General features: G+C 37.3%; 3 protein-coding genes across 7 annotated transcripts; 2 read left to right on the forward strand and 1 right to left on the reverse strand.

The window, feature by feature from the left end:
* The first annotated feature begins 760 nt into the window (after positions 1-760).
* On the forward strand, positions 761-4,416 carry LOC113770327 (probable amino acid permease 7). 4 transcript variants are annotated; one of them, XM_027314747.1, is made up of 8 exons: positions 761-804; positions 1,051-1,191; positions 1,713-1,949; positions 2,234-2,327; positions 2,683-2,897; positions 3,057-3,190; positions 3,277-3,504; positions 3,826-4,416. In XM_027314747.1, exons 2-8 carry the CDS (start codon positions 1,068-1,070, stop codon positions 4,225-4,227), a joined length of 1,434 nt encoding a protein of 477 aa, XP_027170548.1. In that variant the 5' UTR covers positions 761-804; positions 1,051-1,067; the 3' UTR covers positions 4,228-4,416. The 4 variants fall into 4 exon arrangements, with proteins under 4 accessions (XP_027170548.1, XP_027170546.1, XP_027170547.1 ...); XM_027314745.1 differs by lacking the exon at positions 761-804 and adding an exon at positions 835-943; XM_027314746.1 differs by lacking the exon at positions 761-804 and adding an exon at positions 845-954.
* Positions 4,417-4,978: 562 nt separating this feature from the next.
* Positions 4,979-6,575, forward strand: LOC113770328 (transcription factor MYB80). The gene is made up of 3 exons (XM_027314749.1): positions 4,979-5,483; positions 5,609-5,738; positions 5,852-6,575. The coding sequence occupies exons 1-3, from the start codon at positions 5,351-5,353 to the stop codon at positions 6,558-6,560; spliced, it is 972 nt and encodes a 323-aa protein (XP_027170550.1). The 5' UTR covers positions 4,979-5,350; the 3' UTR covers positions 6,561-6,575.
* LOC113770326 (proteasome activator subunit 4) lies at positions 6,575-22,658 on the reverse strand. 2 transcript variants are annotated; one of them, XM_027314744.1, is made up of 36 exons: positions 22,588-22,650; positions 22,345-22,522; positions 21,724-21,826; positions 21,520-21,632; positions 20,787-20,909; positions 20,248-20,349; positions 19,992-20,157; positions 18,613-18,729; positions 18,458-18,525; positions 18,266-18,367; positions 17,960-18,179; positions 17,597-17,830; positions 17,391-17,518; positions 17,165-17,282; positions 16,859-17,077; positions 16,619-16,774; positions 16,058-16,134; positions 15,729-15,937; positions 15,204-15,420; positions 14,997-15,076; positions 14,779-14,896; positions 14,520-14,690; positions 13,717-13,885; positions 13,595-13,638; positions 13,462-13,504; positions 13,207-13,352; positions 12,979-13,073; positions 11,974-12,872; positions 11,173-11,454; positions 10,994-11,089; positions 9,880-10,058; positions 9,102-9,183; positions 8,396-8,520; positions 7,942-8,034; positions 6,896-7,049; positions 6,575-6,792 (listed from the first exon to the last, which is right to left on the reverse strand). In XM_027314744.1, the coding sequence occupies exons 2-36, from the start codon at positions 22,503-22,505 to the stop codon at positions 6,751-6,753; spliced, it is 5,451 nt and encodes a 1,816-aa protein (XP_027170545.1). In that variant the 5' UTR covers positions 22,506-22,522; positions 22,588-22,650; the 3' UTR covers positions 6,575-6,750. The 2 variants fall into 2 exon arrangements, with proteins under 2 accessions (XP_027170545.1, XP_027170543.1); XM_027314742.1 differs by having other exon boundaries at positions 22,345-22,658.
* Positions 22,659-23,086: the final 428 nt, after the last annotated feature.

The raw sequence follows: 23,086 nt of genomic DNA on the forward strand, positions 1-23,086 counted from the left end.
GTTTAATTGGTAACTAGGTACGAAGACATGAATAATTATCAATGTTAACCATACAAACATTAATTATTTTGAAAACGACTATGAGAAAATTTGAAGTGTTAATTAGATACACTGTCCTCTTTTATTTCTCACTAGTAATCTAGGTATCGAATTTATTAGTTTTTAATACAATGAAACCCATCTCACTTGCAAATCAAACATATATCAAAACTCATAAAAGTCGTACTAGTACTTAATAGTGGAATTTACGATTCCAAATCCGCTTTTGACACGCTTGTGGTGGGGCTGGCTTTTTCATTTTTTGCACGCCAAAAAACTCTTTTCTTCCACGTTGATAATAACCCATAACGACTCTGGACAGACTATTTTGGTCTTTGGTTTGAATGGAAATTTCCAGCCTGAACATAGTTTTCCAACCCATTTTTTCCGCAAGACTATCAAATTAAAGACAAATGAAAACAGGTCCCAGCTTAACCATGGAATGGTTAACAACTTACCATTTGAATAAGTAAAGATTCCCAATTAGTTACATTGACGATAACATATCCTAAAATGACACGCTTCAAGAAAAAATTAGGGCCAAAATTGGAACTTGAGTGGATTATTTTGAGCGCTTTCAAAAGGGCTAAAACTGCCAAAAAAAAAAAAAAAGGGCTAAAAGAAGGAGGAGGAAAAAATTACACCTAGTGATTGGTGGGCAATCAGCATTTGCAAATATTTATACATGCTGCTATTGCTATTATCAATGTGGTGGAGTGTGGTCAGACGTCACCGGCTGCAGAATCCATCTCTAAGCTGTCTGAGGTGGGACAAGGCATTAAATAAAGGACAACCAAACCTGTGTTGTGTTAGATGCTACTGCTTTATTTGATTACTCAATTTGTGGAGCATTTCTAAATAAACTCAACTCCAATAATGGAGCATCGCAGATACAGAGGATTTGGTAGTATGATGGTAGTAGAATTAAGCAGCACCTTGTTAATTGTCCAACAATAAGGAGAAATATATTCATTGAGGATCTGATATTCGGTAGAATCTTTGCATTTACAGGCCTCAGTTACAGAATTATGGGAGGAGGAGGAGAAGATGGTGACGTAAAAGCTTCCCTCTTAGACTCAAACTTCTCTTCGGCATCAGCAGCATCCTGTACTGAATCGAAAGGGACCTCTCTCGTTCCCGCAATGAAAAACGGTAACCCCATCTCTTTCTGATCTCCGTCTTTTCTCTTCTCTTCCCTTTTCATGTAATCCAAGCCTTATTTTTAATGATGATCAGGTAATAAGGATCTTCTGGGACAACAAAACAGTGGCATCCTTCCTTTTCATTTATTTTGCTAGTGACAATTTTTGCCATCACCAAAATCTGGACCATCCATAGCATTTCCATCTTTAGATCACGATGCAGTGGTTTTCAGGCCCATCCTGCTTTTAAGCACTTTACCTTTCATCCACATATAATTGGCATGATATACTTGTGGAACCCAAAAAAAAAAAAAAGGAATCTTTTTAGTGGGAAATCCTATTGTCGCCCTTCTTTATTGATTTACTTTGCCCAAGTCAAGGTCATTCTCATCTTCATCTTGATATAATTTTCCTGAAAGATAAATATGTACTATATGTTTTTTTTTTATTTTAAAAATCCCCGAATTTTGTTCATCCGGGCTATTCCTATGCCCAGCTGACAAATGTGTGTTAACAACTCCAACAATTCAGGAAATGTATGGACTGCTTTGGCGCATATAATAACAGGAGTAATAGGGTCAGGGGTACTGTCACTAGCATGGAGCATGTCAAGACTAGGGTGGATCGCAGGTCCTCTGACGATGCTCTGTTTTGCATCGGTCACCTTCATTTCGGCATCTCTTCTCCGAAATTGCTATAATTCTCCTGATCCTGAGTTTGGTCCAAACACAAATGCCTCCTTCCTTGACGCTGTTCAAAGGATTTTAGGTAAGAAGTCCACTGGGTTGTCATGGAGCCCAAAAACACTACCGTCTGTTGTGTACTTCTAATGTTTTGCCAATTTTCACGTTTTTATGATTATAGTAAATTTTGGATTCTTCTGCGATTGGTTTCGTTCTTTCCTGCATTAAACAGGATTCTTCGACTTCTTGCATGATGAGGTTCGACATAGTCTCATGACGAACTGACTCTTGTTGTTTTTTTTTTTTTTTTAACTTGAAAATAAAGTGAAGTTAGTAGTAATAAAAGTGCATGCTCCACTTGTATCTCAGGGAAAATGAATGGAAGGATTTGTGGAGTAGTAGTTGTTATAAATTTCATCAAGGTTGGAATTGTCTATACAATAACAGCTGCTATAAGCATCAGGTATTTCATCACATCCATCAATAATTCCTTTAAATAGAAAATCCATCTGGCTTGATGATTCTCACTTTTTTTTTTTTTTTTGATTTGTTAGAACCACTTTAATAGAGAATGCACAGCAGATTTTCAGTGTCTTTAAAATTAGAATCGTCACACACCATGAGTTTTACTTGACAATTCTCCTGGCCTATCATGATCAATAGGACAATTTGTTACGCTAAACCATAAAGCACCTAAGCAATGCAGTACAGGAGAATTTGGATGATCTCTAAATTGTTCTTCGGTCATGCCCAGACAAGAGCCTTTAGTTTTGTAAAGACCGATGACTGTCGTATGAGCATTCTTTCAATTGATGCAGGGCAATTCTGAAATCAAACTGTTACCATAACCAAGGACATGAAGCTTCCTGTGATTACAAGACTTCTACTTACATGCTTTTATTTGGGGTGATCCAAATTTTAGTATCACAGATACCTGAATTCCGGAATATGAAGTGGCTTTCTGCTGTTGCAGCCATCATGTCCTTCACATACTCTTTGATTGGTTCTGGACTTGGCTTAGCCAAAATAATAGGTACATCCTGAATGTCCTACTTCTTTCATCGCCATAATATTATTGTGTGAGGAAACGAGGAAATAATAAATTATAAAGTTTCTTTCTAGCATCTTAACCGAACGGCTACAGGAGATGAAGCCCCCAAAGAAAATTGACTTTCTTAACTTAGAATTGCAGAGAATGGAGAAGTAAAAGGCAGCATAGGAGGCGTTCCTACTTCTACTGCTGCTGAAAAAATATGGTTGGTTTCTCAAGCACTTGGGGACATTGCTTTTGCCTTTCCCTTCTCTCTTTATTTTCTGGAGATACAGGTGCAGACACCTAACTACCATGTGGAGCTAATTTGCTTGAAAGAATTATTATGGTAATACGGGTACATATATGAAACTTCTTTCAGGACACTTTAAAATCACCTCCATCAGAGAAGGCCACAATGAAGAAGGCATCTATTAGTGCCGTCTGCATTACAACCTTTTTTTACCTTTGCTGTGGAGGGTTTGGGTATGCAGCTTTTGGGAATTCCACTCCAGGAAATCTTTTGACAGGATTTGGTTTCTATGAGCCGTATTGGCTCATAGATTTCGCTAATGCTTGCATTGTTCTTCATCTCGTTGGAGGATATCAGGTACCAGCACCACTCTCTGTTAACAATTCTGTTTGCCACTCTAGGATTTCTTGTACAACTGGTATATGTTTGGAGTCACTTCACGTTGAATATCAACTCATATTAACAGTTGCTTCACATGCTTCATTCGCTTTTTCCCTAGCATGCATGTGACCTCAATACATGATAAAATTAACTCATGAAACTTCTTAATAAAAAAACATTCAGCAAGTTGCTGCAAACGAGATGTGCCTTCCCCTTTTTTGTTTGTTTGTCTCTTTGCTCCTAATCATCATCATAAATTCTTATACTACAACTTCTCAAGAGCTTTTGCTTCTTCAGATATTCAGTCAGACACTATTCGGTACTGTTGAAAGAAGATTAGCCAGGCAATTTCCCGGGAGTGGAATTGTGCATGATAACTATAGCTTCAAACTCCCTGCAATGCCAGCACTGCGACTGAATGTCCTCAGGATCTGTTTCCGTACTACATACGTCATATGCATTACAGCAATTGCAATGATCTTCCCTTACTTTAACGAAGTTGTGGGAGTGGCTGGAGCCATTAACTTTTGGCCCATTGTCGTGTATTTCCCGGTTGAGATGTACATAATGCAAAAAAATATAGAATCATGGACACCCAAAGCTGTTATTCTGCGAACCTATAGTATTATGTGCCTTGTGGTGATAGTGTTTGCATTTATTGGCTCTGTCAAAGCCCTCATAAGTGCAAGGTTCAGGTAGTAATATTGTTGACCCAAAAAAAAAAAAAAATTAAACCAAGCTAATTAGAATTTTAATAGTTTTAGAAGTTGATTTGTTATTTGGTAACTAGATTAGAATTTGTCTCAAAGTTGTGTTTGGTATTGGAAATTGTAATGGTGATGTGAGCAAATATATTTGGGCAAATAATCTCTTGTCCAACTTTTGTTATTGAGAGACTTGTGATGTTTGAGTTATAAAATTATTTCCTCTCCAGCATATAAAATTCTTTTCATTCCTATTATTTTGCTCATTCGCCTGTAGTTTGATGGTTCAGCTGCGTGACAAAAGAATTACTATGATGCCCAGAAACTGTTCAAAGAGGGCAAGTTCGAAGAAGAGAGAAGAGTTTGCTAGTGGCTTGTTTTGGTGGTAAGCGAGCCAACGCAGTTTAGTTTAGTCGTACCTACTTGTACGGAACCAACGAACATGCAATGCAATAGCACCACCATGAATGAAGAGGAGAATAAACACCCACCAGCCAGTCTTGGCATCAGGAAAGCTTTGCAATGCCAACGAATTATGATTTGTTTAACTCCTTCAAAACGAAGATTGTTTTGCGAAAATTGTGAAAGAAGAAGACAAACCCACTCGTGCTGAGAACCTTAAATCCAAGCCAAAGTCCAGATTCTAGTGATTTTGCATGACCATATCAGAAAGCCCACCCAACTCCAGGAGTCAAACCTCAGCAGAACGAGAGAGAGAGAGAGAGAGAGGGAGGGAGTTGACCGGGCGTCTTGAGGGTGAGCTACCGGCCAATGTCTCACACGCTCAGCAGCGTTGAATTCTTTAATGAAATCATGCGCATTTGATGTCATCCCTTTCATTCCTATGCTATAAAACCATGTTCTATTTATTTACACTCCGTGCTATACCAGTAAAATACATCCCAGATTAATAAACTCCAACGAGCAAGACTACCCCTTTTGTTTTTTCACGTTTTCGGATTTGTTATTTAAGGTTAGGTTGAAGAAAATTGTTGCAACAACTAGCCTATCCTTCCAATCCATCTCCCCATCTCTCTCACTTGCACTACAGCAACTGCCCCGGAAGCTTTTTCTCCGGTCTGCTACGACTGGTAACTAACAGAGTGGAGCTTTCTGAGATGGGACGAATTCCATGCTGCGAGAAAGACAACGTCAAAAGGGGTCAGTGGACCCCGGAGGAAGACCACAAGCTCTCTTCCTACATTGCTCAACATGGCACCCGCAACTGGCGTCTTATACCCAAACATGCTGGTTTGTGCTGAATCCTTTAATGCTATATCAGCTACAAAGAGTAGAATATTACTACAAGTTTAAATGAGAGTAATGCGGGCAGTGTGTGACTTTCATGGCGGTAACGCATTGCCACTCTTTGTCAGGTTTACAGAGATGTGGAAAGAGCTGCAGATTACGGTGGACCAACTACCTCCGTCCTGACCTTAAGCACGGCCAATTCTCGGATGCAGAAGAGCAGACCATCGTCACTCTGCATTCAGTTCTGGGGAATAGGTATCTCATTTCATATATCTATAATTATGTAACAAAACAACCTAGAATTTCTACTTTGTTTTGAAGTACGATTTTTCTCTAAAAGATTAGCTTTTATCATTTTGGTACAACAGATGGTCTGTGATTGCAGCTCAGCTGCCTGGTCGCACCGATAACGATGTCAAAAACCATTGGAATACCAAGCTCAAAAAGAAGCTATCAGGCATGGGTATCGATCCCGTCACTCACAAGCCTTTCTCTCACCTCATTACTGAGATTGCCACCACTCTGGCTCCACCGCAAGTTCCCCACTTGGCAGAAGCAGCCTTAGGGTGTTTCAAGGATGAGATGCTCCACCTCCTCACCAAGAAACGTATTGGCAGCTACCAAATGCAGCAAATAGGTTTAACACCAGTTAACACAGCAGCTACACAAGTTAAGCATGAGGATAGGGACGAAACCATTGAGAAGATTAAGTACGGAATATCAAGAGCCATAAAGGACCCTGAAACTTCACCTACAAACAAGCCTTGGGACCCTGTTGTAGCAGGACCCGCAAATTTTGCTGGAAGCTGCAATGCATTTGCTGCCCCAGATTCCGGGTTTCATTATGGCCTTTCATCCCTTGTCAATGAAGGAAATGGATCTGCATGGAACCAGAGCATGTGCCCTGGAAGCAGTGCAACAGGAGACCGACAATGCCAGCTGGATGAGAAACTCGAAGATGAAAATGGTCAAGACTGGAAGGGTGGAAAAGAAATGAGAGATGGGGCCACCCTTTTCAATTCAGACTGCGTTTTGTGGGATTTACCATCTGAAGAACTAATGAGTCCAATGGTCTAAGGAAGAGCACAGAATGACCACCAACGGGCAAGAACATCTTATTCATGTAAAAATAATAATGTTCTCGAACTGACAAAGATATGTAAATAAATTCATAATAAATTTGTCGAGGCAGTAGAGAACACTGCCCTATGTTCCAATAATTTTCCCTGTACATGTCTCCGCTATCTCTCTGGCAGGAAGAATTATATTAAGCGAAATATGATGATGAGGAGGATGTATCTGCAAGAACCTGCATATACAAACAAAGCATTAGAGTTGATACGTGCAAAAAAATTATTAAGGTACTAAAAAGAGCAAATTTGTACGAGCAAATATTACTGAGATGAATATACCTCCAGCTGGTCTTCACTAAAAGCATCTTTTTGGATATTCCAGGTGTCAGCATGCGTCCGTCGGAATTCTGCAACTGCTTTTGTGACCGTGGATTTAACAGGTGATGGCTCCGAAACAAAATGAGCAAGTAATGTAACATGCTCAGGCAGCCAGCTGAAACAATATATTGTACTTGTCACTGAGTGGATCACTGATAATATAAAACGTGCTGCTTAGGGTGCCTAAAACTAAATATGCTGAAATTGAGACTTCAGCCCTTGAGAATACTCTTTTTCAAATGCTGCAACTGGACTCAGAAATAATTTTTGTCTCCTCTCTCTTTTGCGCAGCTTCAGTTCGAAGTTGACATTCTTTGCTAGATATAATGCCCTTATGTAGCATATAAATAAAATTTTCCAGTTATACTAACAGTCGAGGGTGGAATTTATTTAAATCCATGCTTTTCTCAAATGTCTTCAGCACACACTGATGAAAAGGTGTGAAATATCATTAGAAGACCATACCTTGTCAGACGATTTTCAGTTTAATGCAATAATACCTTTCATGAGCTCAACAGTCACTTCTACAACAAGATAATATATACAGATATATAGATACCATGTGCTTAAAAACATTAAGTTCTTTACTAAGAAAAACTGATGAGAGTAGGACAAGTAACATGAAAAGATGGAAATCAACAAAATGAAACTAGTTTAAATGCTCAATACGTAATTGCTACAGTTAAAGTTCAGGAAAGAAACGTCACATCAGTTCATGCCACACTTTCACCCAACAAGGCAATTATACTTCAGCCACATGATAAAAAATCCTCTGCGTTACTAGGTCTTTAAACCTTCTAGATTGGCCTTTACACTTTCTAGAATGAATATATTTCTTGCCCTTCTAACAGTAAATGGCGTAAATGGTGACCATACTAAAAAGCTCACATGATTATTGATATAAATTAACCAAGACTCATGATTAACTTTTGCACATTACACTATCCCAGCAAATGCCATGTCCACTGATGCCAATGCCTATAAACATAATGGAGTCTGGCACAAACCTGGGCATATCGTACGGAATGGATAATACGCAAGCTGCTAAAGCAAGTACAGGACCATGAATTGACGCTACAGAAAGCCCGGATCTCAAATTTCTGAAATTACAAAAACAAAAGTTGAAACTTCAATGGAATAGTAAATAAGCCATTTTTAACAAGTTGTAATCAGATAAAACTAATAAGACATGCACAAGGAACCGGCTTTCACAGTGGCTATATGACAAAAAAGAATATGGATTGCATCAATTTCATTTAGCCATAAACAAAAGCTCAAACAAGAGAGCCATGTACATGAGACTAAATATCAAGGCATGTACCAACTAATACAGTTAATGCATATATCATGTATATTCTGTGCATTATGAAGCCAAACCGAATTGTGGATAGCATCTAAGCATATAATTTGAAATTTGGCTTTAATCAACAGGTTAAGTAGAAAATCAACCAAATATTTAACCTTTGCCTTCTTTTCTTCAGGATGATGTTTGCTTCCCTAAAAGCTCTGTTACGGAAGTCTTCAGCTAGATCAGCATCTCCACCCTTCATGAGGCCAGCTAATACTGCAGCTGCATGCTCCCTTACCTGAATCATTTATTGTAAATTCCAGAACTGAGCAACACACGATAATGCCTAGTTTTAGTTGGGTATCTAGGATTCAGTGCAATTCTCCACCATTTGGAAACAAAAACAGTACAAGCAATCTTCTTCAAGCAGAAAATCAGGAATCAGAACTAAAAATGCTCAGGAATAGAATTTCAGTTTTTTTTTTTTGGGTTATGTTCCTAGGGATGTTAAACCACTAAGTTTTTTCATTCCAAAACAGAGCACCAAAAGAATGGTGTTTAAAACTTATGCGGTTAACCATTCTGATTACTTTTTATTTCCCAAGACACTCATCCAACCTCACAGTTTGACATTCTCTGGAGATATCATGCAGTTTGAGTTTCAAAAAGAAGAAAGGCCTAAAAGATAAAATTTCCTACAATTTGACTTTGTCATTACATTTTTTTAAGGCAACTTTGTCATTACATAGATCCTATGACTTTCAATTCACACGACAAAGGGAAAAAAAGCTGAAAAAGGAACAAAATGCAGAAACATGTTAAGTAATTCCCAAATTTTTATGGACATTCATAATATATGCTAAGCAAGCTGATATTCACCTCAATTTGATTGTCTGCAAGTAGCTTTTCAACAGTATGCCATATTTGCCTCTCATCCACATTTGAGAGGATGAAAGTGTGCCTGTTAGAGCACACAAACTATTAGTACAACGTGAGCATATGATTAAATCTCAGCAGCAAAGATGACTCAAAAATCAGGATAAGATACCAAAGTTTATCGCAAAAATGAGGTTTACCATAACATAGCTTTTCAAATGGATAATTTGAAGCAAGGATAGAAATGTTCTTATAATTAAATTGTGGACATTTAGCTTTTCCTAGAAGGAATGTTCTCACATAGCATGGCACCTGACTAGGGCCCCAAATAATCTAAGCTGCAAGTAGCTCAGTCTCAATTGTGCCATCTGTGAAGTTTGATCTCAAACAGCTCAAATAGTAGTTTGAGCCAAGTCCAGCTACAAGATAGTTAATTGTGCAGGCAAGCCAGTCCAAGCAGCCATTGTTTTAAGAATGTATAGAATAAAAAGAAATCATATTTACTTGCTTAACATGTTTAACTCTGTAAATGATAGAGTAATATCACTAGGGGTGGTAATGTCCTTAATACAAATAAGGTAGCTCTTTAGAGAACTCAGTTGAGCCAAACCAAGCTTAAGTTCAGTATATTGAGTATGGGTTCCTGATGGACATCCAGGCCATTCACTTCACTTGATTTGGTTGCATCTATTCATTAGATATGTTCATCAAGTACAAAGACAACTATACACAGTAAAAGCTGCATTCTAACAACACAATGACTCGAAAAAGCAAACCATACCTGTACATAAAAGTCCTCAAAAACGTCAAAGTTGCAGATCTAGTTCGCCAGTTGGAGTCACTTCCTAAAGAAAGAATAAGAGAGATGGCTTTCTGGGTTCTTGTTCCATGGAAAACCCTCCATTTTAGCAATTCAAAAGCTGCTTTGGCTAGAGTTGACAAATCTTTATTTGATGTTTCCTTCATAAAAGGAGCAACACAACATTATAAAAAGCAACCAGCACCCCGAGCACCAACACCATTATTTCAGATAGTTGAATTTCTCTGGCAAAGTTAAACGATCTCTTTTCTATTTTTTGTGTCTGCCCCCCACATCAAACTGTTACAAGATCTTTGCTTGATTTATCAGACAAATACGATTTCCAGCTTATTTTACAGATGTTGCATCATTGATCCCAGACAGCTGATTAGCCATTCAGTCACCAATTAAAGCCCTAGTTATATTCAAATAACTCAAAGAGCAACTATTCCAATAAACTTGTGTCCAACTCAAAGAGACAAGTTAAGCAACAATAATTTTTCTTAAGCATATAAGTATATGGATGTAAACCAAAATTCAACAAAAATATCAACATTCTGACTATGATACACAAACATAAAGTGAACTGATTAACATCTCACTTCATATGATTGAAATCGTTTACCTTACTATGCTGTGTGTACATAGATCATTCTCTTTCCATTAGATAGGACACCAGACAGTATAATAGGATGTGAAAGTTGACATCTTATCCAATATGTTTCATGAAATCAGTGGCATTCTATGAAAAAGACGGGGTGTGTTTGGATAGGAGATTATTTGGAAAAACACTATAGCACTCTTAATGATGTGATGTATGTGAAATAAAAAGATGGTTGAAAATTGTGTTTATGATACAAGCTGACTGATATTTGATTTTTTTTTTCTTTTTGAAATCATGCTAACCTACCACTCTCTCTGCTCATTTCTCTGCCATGCCATACATGAGCACTCATTAAAGCTTTTACTGCTTTCATTAGTGTCACTATCTTTTAAAAGGGTGGCTACATATAATGGCTAATAAAAAATCATTCCAGAATATGGGAGAAAAAGAACCGCAAATATATCAATGGAGAGAGCAGAAAATTTATCACACCTGCAAGGAGATGATGGGGTACAGTAGGCCCGCAATAACATCCAGCAAAACTGAAGATCTTCCAGACTTCAGAGAAGAGATGACGAAATGGAATACCTGTCCAAAACAGAAGAGAGAGTGAATAATCAAAATCAAAGTGTGAAGAAATTTAATCATGTGGTATTTTCACAAGTGACTACCGTTTCCATCCAATTAACATCATCTCTAGAATGGTCTTTTGATATTCCATTGTCTAAGGTTTTGTCCAAGGAGGTTTCCAATATGTCACAAGCACTAATGTTGTGGATATTCACTGCAAGTTCTGAAGCTCGTTGCACAATATATTCATCCCAACTTCCACCTTCAAAATTTCCATATACATCACCCCTTACCCCTTCAAGAGAGTTACTAGGAGAACAGGATTCATGAAGCCGAATATTTGAGCATAACACACATAGGGTAACTCCAATTGATTCTCTCACCTGTCAGGAGACATTTATGTGAAACAATTAGACTTGTGTATTTCATTACAGTCAATTATTGCCACATCCAACAAATTTTACAAAACATCCAATTGTGGATGGGTTCTTTAATATCGATAAATGCTCGGACAGGTTTTGTGATTTCCAAAGCGGCCGAGGGTACAACTGTTAACTAAAAAGGGGATAAGTGCGCAAGACATAATTCCTTAAGAGGAGAGATTGAAGAAACTATACACATCAGGAGAAAAAGATTGTGTTTCTTTTTTTTTTTTTGGGGGGGGGAGAGGGGGGGGAGGGATGGTGGTGGGGGAAAGGGGGACACGAGATGCTCCAGGAACAGGCAAACCAAAAAACCATGTGCTCGACAGAATAGCATAAATTATTTGTGGCTCACATTCTAGATACATTTCAAGAAAGCTCTATGAGGTGGCACATGATGCAGCAAAACAATAAGACACAATTGACACGAGGGAAGGGGTTGTGATCAAACAAGTTATTAGTTAAAAGTAGTATCCTTACTTGAGCTGATGAATGACTCATATTACACACCAACTCCTTCAATAGCGTAAAATGAAGCTCTGTTTCACCTCTTAGCATCCTTTGTGGGGATATTTCTATAAATGCAGCTGAAAGAAAAGTGTAGCGCTTGGCAACTACTGAAGAAGTAACTGTCTGGCTCAATGGAGTCATTAGACAATCCATGACTCTTTGTCTCAGAAGAGGTACCCTAGTACCATATTTTCCCTTACCAGTAACTGCATAACGAATACAAGCAGCCCACTCTGGAACAGATTCCACCGATTGGGAATAAATAACATTTTGTAATTGGGTCATCATCCAGCTGTCCCATGCTTCTGAAACACCAGCGACATCAGAATGCAAGACTCCAGCAAATGCCTCAGCTGCAACACATTGCTTAGACCTCTCCTGGGAATTAACGAACTCTATCAATGCATCTCTAAGTGCCAGCAAAACAGGCATGCCACATTCTTGGGTTAGACGTTTGAAGATTCTAGCAAAATTTGAATAAAAAGTATCACTTCCTAGCAAAGATATCCAGTTAGGAGTACGAGGCCATGAAGCAGAGAAGTCAAAATAGAAGTGTGTGATTGATTTGTCTGCCAAGCTCTGGAAGGAAGAGTTTCCTTGATGTCCTCGGGAGGATGCACTATCTGCATCAGCAATTATATGCACATGAGAAAGACTACTCAGAGTCTCATTGAAGAACCCCTCTTCTTGAAATATAATACTCAAAGCTCCTTCAAGCGAAGATTTGGTGGTTCCCTGTACATCCCGAATGAAAACAGGGTTTCCAGCAGAGACTTTGTAAGGTGATTCTTTTAACAGAGTATTTAAGGCAGAGATAGCTAGAATTCTCGTCTGTGGAAGTTGACTCTTCAAATTCTTTAAGAAATGACCTGAAAAGATTTAGTCTCAAATAGTAAAACTATATGGACAATCACACAAACTTTTAGTAACAGAATATGCAAGTGCAATTGATCAGAGAAAAGGATAAACTAATACCAGAAGTTTCCTTAAGAATATTTGTAGATGAATGTGGATCATTTGCAGATGCCATAGACAAAAGTAGCAGCACTCTGTTAGCCATCAGATTATACCTGAAACATGGGTACAAACAAAGCTAATAAGGATTCTAAGTACAAAACCAACAGGTCACATAATACCACAGGGCAAAAATCAAGACAGACGTCTGAAGAACCAAGGACTCTGACCATGACAGTAGATACTTACCTCCAATGCAAATTTGTACTTTCAAAACTCATGGAACCAATCTCAGAAACCAAATCTGAGAAATCAGTTGCATCCGAATGAATCCCTGATGCCCTTAAAATGCTTCTAGGTATACCTTCAAAATAGATATTGTACTTGACAAAGAGCTGTAGATGTCATCAATGAATTGGTTGTCAAGAAAATATAAAGTGTAGAATCAAGTATAAAAAGTTTCAATGATAATTTGACTTCCAAGTATTTGATAGAATATCTCACCTCAGTAATTGCTTTCTGAGATTTTAGTGATTCATGACGAGAGCTATTACCAACAAAGAAGTGTGTTAAAAATACTTTACAGAGGAGCCAAATAAAAATCTTGATAGAAATTAACATAATAAAATAATGTAACCTTGAAAGAATTCCACGAAGAAAACAACAGAGGGCCTTTGCATCCTGGATACAAAAAAGAATATGACAGTTCTCAGTAAAAATCACTTCAGAAACTTAAAAGTTTTTCATGTTAATAATTACCGATGTCAAACGCTTGAGAACAGTTTGGGTTGAAAGGACTGCACAAGAGCCCAAGACAGCATATTCTGGTGAACTCGGAGCCTTTAAATTTTCACTCAGAGCATACACACAGCTCGAGATTGTAGAAGGCCATCTTTTCAGCATTTTCAGAAGAGATTTCCCAGCAAGTCTGAAAATGCCAGAGAAAAATTAATCAGAAATTTAAAAAAAAAAATCCTACAGCAGAGGGAGGAAGAGAGAGAGAGAGAGAATGCAAATGCTAAGTTACAGAAGGCAATATAATAAAGAAAAGTGTCATTTCACTTTTGCAATGATCTCTTTTCTTAATGCATTATTTATTCAGTCATCACCATCCATTAGGCATGACTTATGCAACAGTAGATTAAAAGATCACAGCAGATTAATTCCTTTTGATAGGATAAAAGGGCTGAAGCATTTCAAAGATCATATGGAATAACATAGTTAGCAGAATCATGAACATCGAACTAAAATCAATCTTAAAACTTCCCTCACTTCCAGATTAAGACCAGAAAACCCCACAGCATGTATAAAACTCATGATACATCAAATGCACAACCACCTCACAAAAAGCATGGAAGCCTGTCTTAAAATTGGAAACAAATTATAACTCAATTGCTTTCAAATTTGCAACTTACACTAAAAATACAGGAACCCCTAGAGAACCATGGCAAGAAAGTACAACTTAACAACTTGTATAACAAATATCTGCTTATGTGACAAATTTTATGGTATCAGAGTATATTTATTTTTTAAGCACTTCAATCTCCTGGCTCTGAACTTACGTCCGGACTGTTTCATAGCTGTGTAAACACAGATTAAGAAGATCATCCAGCAAGATAAGCACATGATCAGATGGAGATATGTTGCCACTCGTCCGAAACAGATGGTATGATGACTGCGATGATCTCCAAGTGCTGTGCATATATGCTTTGTCGATAAGAGCCCATCTAGGCCTGTAATTAATTAAAGATGTAACAAGGAAAAGTTAACAGCACCATTGCATGCACTACAGTGGAAATTCAAGGAGAAAAGAGAGTAGACCTTCTTTTTCCTTTAGAATGAGATGACACAATGAAATTGATCGGAGGTTCTATTATGGCAGCAGATTCCAGTTTCCAAGCCTGCCGGTGACTCGACCACTCCTCATATTCAGAACTTCCTGTTAATTGGATCAAAAAATGAAAAACATAGAATATACGCTTATTCTGATAACTTTTCATCTATTACCATATGTAAGTAACTTCCTCTCCATTGATTACCATAATTTCCTAAAGCATCCATTATACGAATGACAAGCAGCAAGAGAATGCTATCATCAGATTTTTCCTCCAACAGGTATCTGCAAGAAGTACAACAGAATGCAAAAAATGTAAACCTATGGTTTGCTGAAAGTCAATAGGTAAAAGATGGGTGGAAAGATAGATAGATGATAAGATAGATAAATAAAGACACATGTAGATACTCACTTGCAAGCAGCATGGATAATCTCAGCAGCCTTTTCTCGCAATTCTGTGCTGCCAACAAGTGAACCTGTTGCTCCAGCAATTAAGAAAGAAAAAAGACCAGAATCTTCTACCATCCCATTCCCAACAGACGGTCTGAAATCGGGCAAGCATGACAAAATGCCTTGTAATGATGAATCAATACGCAAAAGAGTCACTTTCAAATGCTCTTTCTCATTTCCTGTCCATCGATGTGTATACACTAGTCAGGCAATGCATTGCAACAGGACAAGATGGCATAGACTGAATTTTAACAGGATCACTGATCAGCGTTCTAGTATTTCTTTAACTTTCTGATGTGATTAGAGTAACCAAAAAAAAATTTCATGTGTGCTTAACAAAAACTTAAGCGTCTCAAATATTCCAACGAACATAGTGCACTATATTTTGGTAGTTATTCTTAAGCATCAACCTTCTATATGTTCTGAAAAAGGGTAGGAATTGCAATTAAAGTTTAAAAGCATTTGAGTTGAAATATCCAAGTAGCACCTGGATCACAGTGGATCTTAGATTGGCATATCTTCTGAAGGTCATCTAAAGCACAGTCAAAGTGCAACTTCAAGAGTTCATTCGCAAATTCAACTTCATCATCACAAGGGATATGCCACTTTGGACCGACAGGTGGTACAGCATTTGAAAAATCTTTTGTGCTAATCCATTCCTCTAATGATGCAGCAGCAGAATGACGCAAAAGACACCTGAGAACAAGGAAGTTCATTCATATCTATAATTGTGCATCTAGAATGGTGCACGTATATCATATGTGTGTAATCTAAATAGTTTCATTGTGGTAAAATAGGAACACGAAGTGTACAGACTTGTATTGGTCAATAGGATAGTAATGAATCAAGCTTCCAAGAAGAGATCTGAGAACATGATCACCAGCACCATTTACCTGTCAAGATATAAAGTCTCCATGAAGAAAAAGGAAACATGATGGATTTGATTGCATTACAAAATAACCTCCAAAACTTGAAGACTTGGAAATATTTTAAACTATTCAAGGTCCTAAAAATGCAAGCATATAGCAACATGCTAATATTATGTTAGTTTTGATAACAACATTAACCTACTAGGTTGTTAAGGCCCATGTATCTTAAGTTCAAAATATAAAGTTAAAGTTGACCATAAGATACTCTATATCTTCAGTTAAATGGAAATTATGATTTTTACACCGAGAAGCAGAATATATGCTTTATGTCTCTTTGTTAAAACATTTGAAAATAATTGCCAAATCGAATAGGACCAGAGAGAGCATCAGGTCACACTGCTATTAAATACGTTAAGTATCCTGTTTTTGCTTAACAGAGAGAACAAACATTTGTATAGATTGAATTGATATCACTTAAAAATCATGAAAAGTCTAGCAGGATGACCACCTTCCAAGATGTTGAATCAAATGCAGAAAAAATCACTTCCTTAAACTCATCCTTGTAGCGAAGAAGTGCAGGACCTCCATAGCTGATCGCAACTGATAATACTTTCAATTGATACTCAATATTTGTTTCAAGAGCTGGAGAAAGTGAGGCTTTTTCCTGGAAGAAACACTGCTAATTATCAGGAGGAGAACTCAAGACAATTTTAAAGCCAATAAAAGATCCAATTACAGTTGAACAAACCTTGCTTCGTCCAATGGCTTCAGAAGTTCTTCTCCCTCCATAACCCGTAACAGGTGTCTCTCTCAAGGAAGATATAACAGACAGTAGAATTGGCTCAACGATATGAAGAACTGCCTCTTCTGGATTTGAATTGACACAGGCACAACATAGTAGTCCTACTTCAGCAATTGCCCCAGGAAGAATATTTGATTTAACAAACTTGGAAATTTTGTTTAAAGCCTGTTGAAGATGATTAAAATCACAATATCTTCAAGAAATAGATATTCAGAATTTGAAACAATTATTCAACTACAGAACAACAAGCACCTGTTTATAAAGTGCTCTTGAAAGCCTCCCTAGGACAATTTCTAACATGCAGAAGTAGTAAGGACCATCCTCAACAAGAATTGTTCCTGAAGTTGTTGATGAATGAACTCCTTCATTCCTGCACCAATGCAGCTAGTAAAAACCAGTATAAAGAACAAGAGCAGCGGTAATTTTCGTTAGAGACTGCAGACAGATAGAAGGATGAGACATCGAAATTCCTACTTACAGAACACCGCTTGGTTCCAAGTGCCGAAGCAAAGAAAAAAGACGAATCAAGAACTCATCAAGCCACTCGGAAAACTGAAATTCTGGTAAGGGTGATAATTCATTTGTACTATCTTCCAGCAAAGCCATCTGCAAGTGAAAGACAGCTGAGTAACATTTAAAGAATGCATACATTTTTCCACAGGTATTATAAATATCAACATTTACATTGGAGAACAAAGAACCAATCAGTTGCATGGTTGCCAAGGTTTTTGGTGGATCATTGGCATCTAAACCAAGTAAGGCATTGGACAAAGCAATCATCAGAAGATCACTGAAAGAATCGGTGCCACCAAAATCATCTTGTTTGAAAGGTGAACATGACAGGGTAGTGAGAAACAGCGATCGCCCTGCATAAGCCACAGATGTCACAGCACTCTTCAACTGGTGTGTAGCTGTCATCTGATACAAAAATCAAAATTGATGGAATTAAAAAAGTTTGGCAAGATGGAAAGCTTTTTAGGGAATTGAAAGAACAATAATTTTTCCATTTCAAATCCAGCTAAAAAGTAGTTTTTGTAGTATACTAACAGTCTCCAAAGCCATGTGGAAGCGAGATGCTAAAAATGGTAGAACAAGTGAAGGTTCCAGGTATGACAAAACAGAGGTTGCTGCAGCAACTGTATCAGATAGATTCTCATTCTTGCTATATTGACCACGATCAATCAGCTTCAGCAATGCATTTATAAAAGAAAGTCGGTCAGACTGCTGGAGGAAGAGTTCACTTTTCTTGCCATCATCCCTGCTGCTCCTGAAGATCAACAATTCCCAATCAAGAAAGCAATCCACATATCACTGATAAATGTAAACTAAACTCACAAGGATAGATTATCTGACATTTGCTCATGTAGCAAACGTTTGTGAAATATGTGAACCAAGTAAGCCAAAAAGCGCTCCAGTGAATAAGTCCAACGACCGCCATTAGAAGGATGATAATATCTGTATTTAAAAAATGGGTAAATGACAATATCTTATCCAGCAAAATCAATTTTTGTTGGATGTAAAACAACAAAATTTCAGAAAACAAACTGTTCCAAGAGGTTGACCAATTTCTCAAAGTATTTTTGTGCTGCACCACCAGGTTTCAATAGATAAACCTGCATCAGAAGTGAGATAATAAGTAAATATTTCATGGAACTACATAACACATTCTTAACTTCTCATGCTTCAAAATATCAACTTACAATTGATTTAGCAATAGCCTTTGATGGAGTAACTGTTCTATTTGAAAACAAGAATCTGGTATTTCTTGAAACATCCACAGAAAACGGATTTGAGCCACTCCCATTAGCTACAGGAACCTGTTATTGCTCATAGATTATAAGATGTACCAAGTATTTATTTATTTACTTTTGGTAACTGCAAAAAGTTTAAACCAGTACGATGACTTTCAACTTTTTTGCAGAAATGGCTGACACAAAACTCAAATCCAGAGCCACATTTCCTGCGGTGAAGCATTTTAAAGCTACACTAGCCATCATTACAATGTTAAAGATTGAGCACCCTCTGGGCGTAACAACTTTTCTAATCTCCATTAATATCCTCAGGCTAGTAACTATCTAATGCCTATATCTTTCTACAACTTTAAGTCTCTTCCTTTCAATTCAGTTATTTTTTTTTATTTCATTTTTCTAAGTTACTTATTCCACAATTGCACAAACACGTAGAGTGTGTGCATCTCCCTTGAGTGTGACCATCAAACATCATCCATGGAAACAAGAAAGATAAAACAAATAGAAAACACAAAACCATGATTGGTGTGGAGTGCAAAACCCTATCCTAAATAAATCAAATAAGACTTTTTTGAGATAAATCAATCATTCCACACAAGATTTGCTTCTTGATTAATGCATTACATAGCCAAGTCGTAGAAGCCCCCTGACCACCCAATGTTCCACCAATCTTTCCACAGTTTCCACATAGTGCTGGAATCAATAACTGCTTTATCTCAATCAGATAATCCCATATTTTAAGATCTACCTTAAGTGTAATCAACCTGCCTTCTTCTGTGGATTAAGCTCCACATAATTCTCAAGTAAACTCCAAAAAATCCCTTTCACTCACTAAAACCAGTGCTTAAGCACATATCAAAACCATATCCCAATCTGACCATCTCAACTTCCTTTTTATCATGTATCCCCAAAAATTAATCTCTTGGATGGTAAAATAGCATTTTGATGCTAAAACATCAATGACTTCATAAGTTTCATGCTTTATATTTACATTCACGGTTACAGCTGAACCCTTACTTATTTGATTTGACACTATCATTCACTTCGAAGAAGCCTGTAGCTTTCGAGGCAGAGATAGCAAGCATAAATAGTCCAGCAATGACAAAAATTTATCCTGAGCCAACTTTATTAGAGATCCACGATTCATGAGGAAATAAAATCAAGCAGGTAAAGACTTATTCTCTAACTTTAAACTAAAAATTGATAGATCCCTTTGGAGAGGAAAAGAAGCAAGTCTTTCACAAAGCATGAATTACCACAGATGAGGTTTACTTTGATTCCACATGTGAGCTATTAGTCTAAATAAGCAAATCAGGCAAAGGTATACTCACCTCAAACATATTCAAGTATCTATTGAAAAGAGTAGGTAAAAACTTCTCCCAGTCAATAAACTTATAATTCTTTATTACGCGAGCTGTAACGGATGCCCATTGGCTGTTCCAGAACTGACTATTTGGTACACAATCCCAGTGGTCTAAACATAAATTCATCCATTCTCTGCAATAAGAGATGAAATAAATTCAGTTTACCATACAATTAGAATAACCGTTACAGAAGAGTCTTCCAACAATTACTAGTTTTCCTTACTGTGAAAAGAAGTCCTGATTGTCCAAGTTTGTTGGAAGGAACAGCCGAACAAACCCAGAACCTTCAAAAGAAGAGTTATGCCATGGGTTTTCCAATAAAGATCTGTAAATGGGTATCATACAATAGGTAGATGATTAAAAGCATGTTTGACAGTACCAGCAAATTTATAACATCAATTGACAGGTTGAACATAACAGTGAAACCACATTAAAACAAGAGCTGTATACTGTGGAAAGGTAAGCATAAAGCAAGCTCTAAAAAGTAGCAAAAAGAACACAAAATTGAAAGAGGACATCACATAAAACACCACTTAACAAGAAGTTTGTGATCTTAGCACTGAGAATTTACAAGATGCATCAATTGAAACCAATAATAGGGATGGCATCATAGCAGCAGCATACAAGTTTGTTAAAAAAATTTTTGATTTCCACACTAGATGTTTCAAGTAGAAAATTAAGTCTGAAACACTTGCTCTTTTTCATCCACAATTTTAAACACTTGATGGTAATGTGCAAAGAGAAAAGAGCCAAGAATATCACCTAAATTCAGACCATATCTCAAAGGCAGAGCCTGGAGGGAAGAATCTCCTAGAGGATCGAACAAGAGAAGTAACTGTCGAAAAATGTCGTTGTCTCACTCTCCACCCTTCTGGGCCAGTGTTCCTGCAGCCATGACCAGATTTACTTGTCAATGTGATGCTTTAGAAGTTCAACAAATGCTTATAGTAATTAACAAACTAAAATCACATGAAAATGACAGTAGCAATTGAAGGTCCAGAGTTGCACAAAAAATTTGAAAATTAGCCAAGGAAATGTATGTCCCATAATTCCATACGACTTGACTCAAAGAATCTTTCAATAATTTGGATTGACTACACAAAACCAAATTTTATTCAGCTTGAGTCTGAGTTAATTTATTGGTTATACCAGAAGTTACCTTGTTTATTGGGTACTCTGTTTACATCATTTTTTCTTATCTTTTCTCCACCCAAACGTTCATTTGTTATTCATCTGCATTGAACATTCACAAGCTATTCTAATTGCATGTCTCCCAACCCTTAGAGCACTACCTTATCTAGTAATGCTATTCACTGGTAATTTCCTACACTCATATCCATTTCAAGATAAACCACGTTTAGTAATCAGCACAAAACACTTAGCACCTTGCCATGCATCTTTTGTCTCTTATTTTGCCAAATGACAAATTAATTACATTACTGCGTGGACTGCAGAAGGGAAGAAAAAGTGTAGGTCCATATGTAAAGAAACTGACCTCTTGAAATGCGTATGGATCAGGGTATCATACAGAGGGCGCCACTGAACTTTCAAGGACAACTTCTTTCGATATTTGTTCAATATTTTTACCAAGAGATTTCCCCATCTAACCTAGTAAAAATAAGTCAAACCAGCACCGTTACTGGAAATATATCAACAAGCAAAAGAATAAGGATTATGCAGTCTACGTCAAAAGCACTACCTGCACGTGAAGTTTGTTCTCTGATATTTGGAACAGTTCCAACCCAGTTTTCACAACAGCTGTCACATCTTCCATTAAAAGTTCACTTTTTGCCTTTATAAACCTGCACAAGGAAATGAAAAAAATAGCTTCACTTCAGCGCCAAGTACACTTACTACTTATCCCATTGCCAACAATTCATTTCTCACTTCTTCACTCCATTCATTCCAAATTGTAGGTTCCTTTACGGTAAGCATGCCATACCAGTACCAGACATGAAAAGAAGCCCCAATAAATGCTAGAAATCAACTTGTAATTAACTCACATCAAATTGTACCCTTCAAGGACATACTAACTTACATTCTAACTTTTCATATTCATAGAAAAGACTAAAAAAATATGAAATTTGACAAATTAATCAGAAAAAAAAAAAGATAAAAAGGACCCCATAAATGTAGAAGAGACCTCTGACATACCAAAGCACTCGCAAAATTCCTTTTATAACTAAAGCAATCATAGAACCCTATTTCATAAGCAGCAAAAGGGTCTCAATTTCAGTAACAATTCACGGAACAATTTCAAAATGTCGAATTCTTACAGCTACACGGATAAAAGTAGTAGAAGTAAGAAATGAAAACTCACAGGTCAATAACGGAGACCCATTTAAGAGTGGCGTAAACAGATTCAGGATCATCCACTTTATACGATTCCTTCACGGACTTCAACACTTTGTGGAATGATTCTTTCTCCTTCTTCGTCTCCTCCGCCACCGCCGGCGGCAACCAAGCATTGTACAAATGCATTCTTACTGTCTCCCCCCCTTACAACAAGTTTAAATTAGCAAAAAGAACTAATCTTTAGTCTCCAAATTCTCGAATATTATACCTGAAATTCAGCTTAGCAGAAGGAATTCATCGGAACATGCGTATATATAGTGAGCCGTTTGGTCGGGTTTTTCTTTCTTGACAAGAAATAATGGGAAGACAAATTTTGGGGCCTCAGAGTTGACTGGAAACCGGCAGCGGCGGTGAATTTCCAGCTTTTATTACTATTTGTTGACTTGTGCTAGTTAGTTTTTTCGATGGACGAGGAGGGTTGAGTAGCAAACTAATAGATGCGGCTACGAATGCGTAAGCCTTTAGTCGAGGTTTTACTATATGTTTTTTTGTCCCTCACTTTTATTAAATAAGGGTTAAATGCAAAAAACCCCCCACAAACTATATACCTAGTTGCAGTTTACCTCCTAAATTATAATAATAGGCATTTTGCTCCCTTAAATAATATGTTTTGACAACACTACCCCTACTATCTTAAATCCTTTTTTTTCCTCTATTAGCTTTTTTCATTTTTTCCTTTTATTTTCTTTTTTTCTCCTTCTCTCGTG

The sequence above is a fragment of the Coffea eugenioides genome, chromosome 5 (assembly GCF_003713205.1).
Source record: "Coffea eugenioides isolate CCC68of chromosome 5, Ceug_1.0, whole genome shotgun sequence".
Classification (NCBI taxonomy): Eukaryota; Viridiplantae; Streptophyta; class Magnoliopsida; order Gentianales; family Rubiaceae; genus Coffea; species Coffea eugenioides.

Coding starts and splice junctions, on each gene's coding strand:
- LOC113770326 (XM_027314742.1), bottom strand. CDS start 22,505: ATGCATTTGTACAATGCTTGGTTGCCGCCGGCGGTGGCGGAGGAGACG. Junction 18,730..19,991: donor GATACTTGAATATGTTTGAG/GTGAGTATACCT, acceptor GAGCAATAACAG/GTTCCTGTAGCTAATGGGAG. Junction 11,455..11,973: donor TGAGTCATTCATCAGCTCAA/GTAAGGATACTA, acceptor GTCTCCTGACAG/GTGAGAGAATCAATTGGAGT.
- LOC113770328 (XM_027314749.1), top strand. CDS start 5,351: ATGGGACGAATTCCATGCTGCGAGAAAGACAACGTCAAAAGGGGTCAG. Junction 5,484..5,608: donor TCTTATACCCAAACATGCTG/GTTTGTGCTGAA, acceptor ACTCTTTGTCAG/GTTTACAGAGATGTGGAAAG. Junction 5,739..5,851: donor CATTCAGTTCTGGGGAATAG/GTATCTCATTTC, acceptor TTGGTACAACAG/ATGGTCTGTGATTGCAGCTC.
- LOC113770327 (XM_027314745.1), top strand. CDS start 916: ATGGAGCATCGCAGATACAGAGGATTTG. Junction 944..1,050: donor TCGCAGATACAGAGGATTTG/GTAGTATGATGG, acceptor TTGCATTTACAG/GCCTCAGTTACAGAATTATG. Junction 3,505..3,825: donor ATCTCGTTGGAGGATATCAG/GTACCAGCACCA, acceptor TTGCTTCTTCAG/ATATTCAGTCAGACACTATT.